The sequence below is a fragment of the Kryptolebias marmoratus genome, linkage group LG13 (genome assembly GCF_001649575.2).
Source record: "Kryptolebias marmoratus isolate JLee-2015 linkage group LG13, ASM164957v2, whole genome shotgun sequence".
In the NCBI taxonomy this organism is placed as follows: Eukaryota; Metazoa; Chordata; class Actinopteri; order Cyprinodontiformes; family Rivulidae; genus Kryptolebias; species Kryptolebias marmoratus.
Window position 1 is genome coordinate 4,800,342 of NC_051442.1, and position 6,143 is coordinate 4,806,484.

Below are 6,143 nucleotides of genomic sequence, written 5' to 3' on the forward strand. Positions count from 1 at the left end.
GTTTTATGGTTTTTCACTTTGTTTTGAAAATGGGAAAAAAACGTACACTTTTCATTTTTCTTATACAAGAACAACTCTTCTTTTCATTTAATATTCTTTACCTTTATTTCTGACACAATTATTCATATAAAAACGATATATAATAATAAAATAATAAAGAATAAAAGAGGGAACCTTTTATAGATTGTTACAAAAAAGGTAATATAGTACATACAGCCACTTGTTTGTGTTTCCAAAACATGAAGAATACTTTGTAATACTTCATGTATAAAACCATTAATATCATATTTTTAGTTAATCAGTTGTCACATAAACTTAAAACCCATATATGGGCTGAATAAAAAGAACTACTTTATTATAATCTGTTCCCATATTAAATTTTAGTGCGTAATTAACTTGTTTTTACAGTTTAGAGCACTGGCTCATGAATCATATCTCATATTATGGCTCAAGTGTTTGATGTAATTCACCAAATCTGACACTTAGTCTCGTAAATAAAAAGATGACACATTTATATTTTGTTCTCACGTAGTTGTAGCAATCATGGAAACACTCTTTAAACACTGTCTTTCTGCATTATATAAACGGCTGTTGTTCCAGCTTTAATCTTTGAACACTACATTTTTATGTGCAGTACAGAGCAGCATGTTTAGTGTCAGTCTTGTTTGTCCTTTTGAAGAACATGGAAAAGTCCATTTTAGACCAAGATTAAAAACTCTTAACCTATTGCACTAATTACTGTTTTTAAGTTGTCTATTAAAATTTATAAGACCAGTCTTACGCGATATGACACTTGATTACCGGTAGCTATAATCACATGGAAAAAACACACTAAAAATCCAACACTTTGCATCAAACTATATGTGACAGCAAATATAGATCCACACATGAAAAATATTTATTACAAAATGTTTTTAAAAAGTACATATTTTTTTTTAATTGTAAAAGTGAGACCTCTCAAATTTGTGTCAAACAGTAATTCCACTTAATTCAGACTTTAAACTCATCTTTAAAGTGTCAGAAGTTTGGCTACACACAAACTGAGAGTCTAATTGGAGGGATTATAAAAGGTAAATCCAGGTGAAACAAAACATATCAGCACACATTAGAAAATCGTTTTTCAGCCAACTATTACTCATATGGACATAAAGCTTAGTATTTATATATACAAAGAGCAAAACTTCTAAAAACAACTTCTTATTTCAACTTTCTTTTCTACGCCTATGCAGAAGACTCCAGGTGGAGTTGGGAGGTGGAGTTGATGATATCTTGTGGAAGACTTTCTCGGGCTTCCTGTAGCTTTCTGTAGGCTCTTTGGAAGGCCTCTGACAGGGAAAGAGCAGACAAACAAATATATGAGCATAATAATAAGTTTCAATTTTCTAAGCTACACTGTAAAAAATAAGATTTTTTTTCTGCAAATGTTTTCTCTTCATTGGCCAATCAAGCTGCAGTGCAAGAATCTACAAATGAAATGACTTGTGAGTAAACACAAGATAAGCCATGTCCTAACAAACTCCACTTTATTTATAATTCAGACTTCAGACTAATCTTTGAACTGTCAGAGGTTTAGCTACACACATACTGAGAGACTGAATATAGGGATATACAATATATACACATCAGATATGCTAGATGTCAAAGTAAAGTCAATAAACTAAATAGTCAAATTCTGTGTCAGTATGTTTACCCAAAACGTTGCAAATGTCTCCTTGCTGACTGAATCCTCCCAACTGGTCCACAACTTTCTGTCTTCTTTTTTTTAGTAAGGCAGCATCAACAAAAGCTCTGAAACAAACCAAACATGGAGACGTTAAATCACACTTGACTATTTCACAGAACATTGGACACAAACAACTAAAAAAAAAAAATGAGGCTTTGCATAAAGTAGGCAAATAATAATTGTCAATGTGGGAGTTTCTTAGGACTTCTGATATTTCATTCATTCTATGTAAACAGGTAACTTTGTTCAGATATGTTGCTCCAGCTGTATATAACAGAGTCAAGACAAAAGGAAATGACCTGGATTTTCCATCTGAAGCGCTTTGCATAATTTTCCGTGTGAGAAATATCAGAGTGTGGTACTTTGTTGGCAGAAACAGGTGTGATATTTGCTCTGATTAAATAATACAGTGCATACAATAAGTTTATAACAACATACCAGCTGCAGAAATGCGGTGGTAATGTTACTAATCTCATATGTATTTGTTGTTTGCTGCGTGTATGACATGACATGATTTAATCCATCATGTGCTTACCTGGCTTGCTGGATGCAGTGCAGATTAAAGGTGACGCTTCCTGTAGTTTTGGTGCAAAAGCCAAAGCGACTCAGCCTCTCCCCCTGAAGCCAGACACAAATATTTTACTGTATTTAACAATTAATACGGAAATAATGAGGGCTTTAATTCTTCAAAGAATTTCCGCTGGATTTGTTTCGTCTAAGCATGCATGCACTTCATTTGGAAATGAAAAATGTTTATAACAACAGCAATCGTGTATATTTTAAGAAACATTTAAGGAAAAGATTTCGAATTTTAAAATATTCACTTTTTTATTTTTAGCCTAGAGCCTGGAAGTTTTCTGGGCATGCTTTGTGTAATTATAAAAGTCAAAAGTGTTAGTTTTTGTAAAATCTTTGTTTTTATACATTTGTTGGACTTTGTTCACAGTTTACCAGCCTTGAGCCCACCTTGAAGGTTTCGGGTATTCTGACGTAGCTGAGATCTTCCAGCTCTGCAGAACCTCCGATGAAGAAGCGTCTCAGAGCAGAAACCGTCCCGGTCTGAAGAGGTCTCCATGTGTGACATGTCATCGTGTGCTTACCTGGTCGAAACAGAATGGATGCATGATGATGCAAGAAATTAAGACCAATTAATTTAATGAACTATAATGCTTTTGACAATCACAATTTTTTAAAAGTCTTCTGAAAAAAAATCTGACTTCTTCAAGTTAATTCTAGATTCAAATTTAACAAATATATCTAAAAGTGATCAGAATAATAAAACATGATTATTGCAGCTTTAAATACAGTCCACTCTTCTTTTTAAGCATACCAGGCAGGGTGGGAAAAAGCAGACAGCCATAGCCTTCAGTTCGATAGCGTTGCCAGGAGTCAAGAGAAAGAACCTTGAAGTAAAGGACTGGCCACTGGGGAATCAATTCTGAAATTACATAAAGAAGCTCATGAGTCAGTCTAGTTCTTATGAAAGGAGTGAATCACTTCAAATTAACATTAAAAGACTGTTACTAACCGTCACTCTCTTTTTCGCTCATGTAAAAAGCCTCAAAGTCGAAGGGGAAACTGAAGAAAGCTACGTTTTCCTGTTGGCAGAAATCAAATTCTGGATTTAACGACTTTCCGTCGCCGTCCTCTGAAGCTAAAAACCAGTTTCTTACGTAAAATACACACCTTCCCCACTGATTTGGTCCGGCAGGTTTGGGTTACGCCTGACAGAGACTGAAAGGACAAGCTGGACCAATCTTAAACAAATATCACATAAGTTAATGCAGCAAACTGAGAGCTCCGTAACACAAAACAAAACACTGACTAATGACTCACTGTTGGGAAGATCCATGAAGAAGTGGATAAAAAGGTTATCATACTCAAAACCTTTAGCTGAGACTACAGAGAAGAAAAAGAAAACAGGGTTGGTTTTTAATGCTAACTGTTAGTTTTAATAGATATTTGTCGTAATGAATGATCCCAGTCATCTTACTCACCAATCTCTCCATTCATCACATAACGCAGAGTCCCAACAGGAGGCTGAAGGACAATGGACCAATTTACTTTAGTGTCATTAGTCAATCAGTTATTTAAATTAAATTTAAACCATTAATGCCAAACACTTTTAGGTCATATATGATAATAAATGAAAGTTGTTTATGTTTTGGACTGATCTGAATAAAAAAGCAGTTTGAATATGTAAGCTTGAGCATTTTTTTAAAATTAAGTGTCCTACCATTTCAAAGTCCTGTCCAACAAGGCTATTGAGGTACTCCTTGTGTCTCACATACAGCTGCAAACATAAAAGGTGAACAATCTTATTACATCTGTTGATTGACTCCACCATCACCTGCAGATAAACACCAAACATTACAGTTCTTCTTTTTTTATGAAACAAAACGAGATGTTTACTGACATCTTTGTACATGTTCTGCTCCCTTTCTTTATCTTCTGGTTTCATGGGTATGGATATGTTCTCCAAAGTTAGACGCCACACTTCTCTCTTCTCGCCCTCTGTCATAATCCTGCACAGCACATAAATATCACTTTCAGTGTTTTCTTGTAGTAATGTTGGTTTTGCCACCTTTTTATCTGTTTGTCATTATATTTTAAGTGGGATAAACTGTCCAGCTGGTGTCTCTAAAAACTCTGAGAGGCAATAACTTTTCATTCAAGTCATGCATGAAAAGCAGTGTAACATTTTTATGATGATGTGTTGTGAACTTGCCTGTAAGGCTCTCTGCCTTTGTTGAAGTCAGGTTTTACAATAATTGTTCCACTGCCATCTGTTTTAATAGTTACCAGCAAACACTCATTTTCTTTCTGGCCGAGTCTTAGACAATGAGAACAGAGACAAAAAGACAAAAAGACAGAAAGACGATCACAATCAATATTCAATGAAACCTGGTACTAGACAAAAAACAATATATATAATTTTGCATACATAGCAAAATTGTTTCCCTTGACCAAGATGCAACACCATCCTACATAAAATATCAGGTAAATCCAGACAAATGAGATCAGTGGATGAGTGTTTAGCTCTCAATTTCCACACAGAACAATACAACCTATAAGGGGATAGAACCACAGTTTAGGAATTTACCGTCCAGGTGGGCCCAGGTCTCCCATGATGTGCATGGTCTGCATGGCGTTATTCACCACATGACTTCTCTTCACAAACTCCTCTGTGGGCTCCCAGTTGATGATTCTTGACTTAGGGATGCTACTATCCCTGCAAAACATACCAGATCATTTATTTTAGCCCCTGTTGATTTCAGATGTACTCTTTGAGGATTAAACATTAATTAGAGGAAAGTCTGTAAATAAATTTGTCTTTTAACTTTACAAATGTATGTATTCCAAGTTCTACAGAAACTCTGGGAATTTTAAAACAGTACAAAACATTTCCCAGTACAAGACGATCTGATAAAACAAGGCGTTTCTTCACGTACGTGGTGCGTCTTTCTTGGCGTCTGTGCCTCACGCTGGCCATCCTCTGGGCCAAGAAGGTGGGGCTCGATTTTGTTGTGAACAGTAAGTCAGTGTCCTGCTTTCAGGATTAAAAGCATTCGACTTCAACACAAAAACATCCAACTTTAAAACATCACAGACAATGATTGTGTAAATCTGAGTTTAACAGTTATTTTTAATAACATTGAGATGCCTTGTTTAAGTAGCATAATCAAATGATTCAGTCAAAAAACTTACAAACTAAAAGGAAAGAATGTAACTGAGAGCCAGTCACCTCAGACTGTGCAATCAGATAGGAGTTTTGGTCTTTTTGTGACAGAGGCAAACATAATTACCAATGCCATCTTTATGAATATTTTGATTCTTTAGACATCATGGACATACCATTTTTTGGAGTGGAAGGCAGTTGGTGTAGCGGTCGTGATCCGTGTATGTGAAGAGCCTGTGATTACGCCGACCCTTGGCCTTAAGGAGGGCCTTGATTTCTGCGTGGTACTGGCGGTCCAAAGGCGTCTGACATGCTGCCTCATTCTGAAACAGCTCCATTTCATACTGGAACCAAAGACAGCGAAAGTGCAAGTCAGATTGAACTCTTTTGGTTATTTTCATTGTAGTAAGCGCTTAAAAACACTTAAAATTCTACCTGACTGAATAGTTTCTCCTGCCAGCCCACAACCAACTCCTCTTCATTATCACCTGTCAGCAGAATAATAATATAAATCTAAAGTTACTGAAATGCAGTTACCAGGGGTGGAAATTAAAAATTTTGTCCACCAGCCATAGGGGCTGCTGCATTGCAGTCTAACACCTAATTGGTGTTAGACTGCATGTAATCTGTAGTGGATCGAGTGCATCATATGGGTTTGCAGTGAACTGTTGTAATATTTTTATGCGGGTTTTCTCCGCCTGAAGTGGTATTTCGCTTTTATCTAAATAACATTTGGGTTGA

General features: G+C 35.9%; 1 protein-coding gene across 2 annotated transcripts in view; it reads right to left on the reverse strand.

Moving 5' to 3' along the window:
• Positions 1–1,216: 1,216 nt before the first annotated feature.
• Positions 1,217–6,143, reverse strand: part of mks1 (MKS transition zone complex subunit 1) — a 6,032-nt gene continuing 1,105 nt past the window's right edge. Inside the window, exons 3-18 of one of the 2 annotated variants that reach the window (XM_017419858.3) lie at positions 5,838–5,890; positions 5,579–5,746; positions 5,176–5,270; positions 4,827–4,955; positions 4,452–4,556; positions 4,140–4,248; positions 3,960–4,016; positions 3,721–3,763; positions 3,560–3,622; positions 3,410–3,480; positions 3,252–3,321; positions 3,054–3,161; positions 2,690–2,823; positions 2,259–2,341; positions 1,691–1,788; positions 1,217–1,325 (exon numbers count right to left, since the gene is read on the reverse strand). In XM_017419858.3, coding sequence (XP_017275347.1) covers positions 1,222–1,325; positions 1,691–1,788; positions 2,259–2,341; positions 2,690–2,823; positions 3,054–3,161; positions 3,252–3,321; positions 3,410–3,480; positions 3,560–3,622; positions 3,721–3,763; positions 3,960–4,016; positions 4,140–4,248; positions 4,452–4,556; positions 4,827–4,955; positions 5,176–5,270; positions 5,579–5,746; positions 5,838–5,890 — 1,490 coding nt within the window. In that variant the 3' untranslated portion in view covers positions 1,217–1,221. Of the gene's footprint in view, positions 1,326–1,690; positions 1,789–2,258; positions 2,342–2,689; positions 2,824–3,053; positions 3,162–3,251; positions 3,322–3,409; positions 3,481–3,559; positions 3,623–3,720; positions 3,764–3,959; positions 4,017–4,139; positions 4,249–4,451; positions 4,557–4,826; positions 4,956–5,175; positions 5,274–5,578; positions 5,747–5,837; positions 5,891–6,143 lie in introns of both variants that reach the window. The other variant, XM_017419857.3, reaches the window with a different exon arrangement.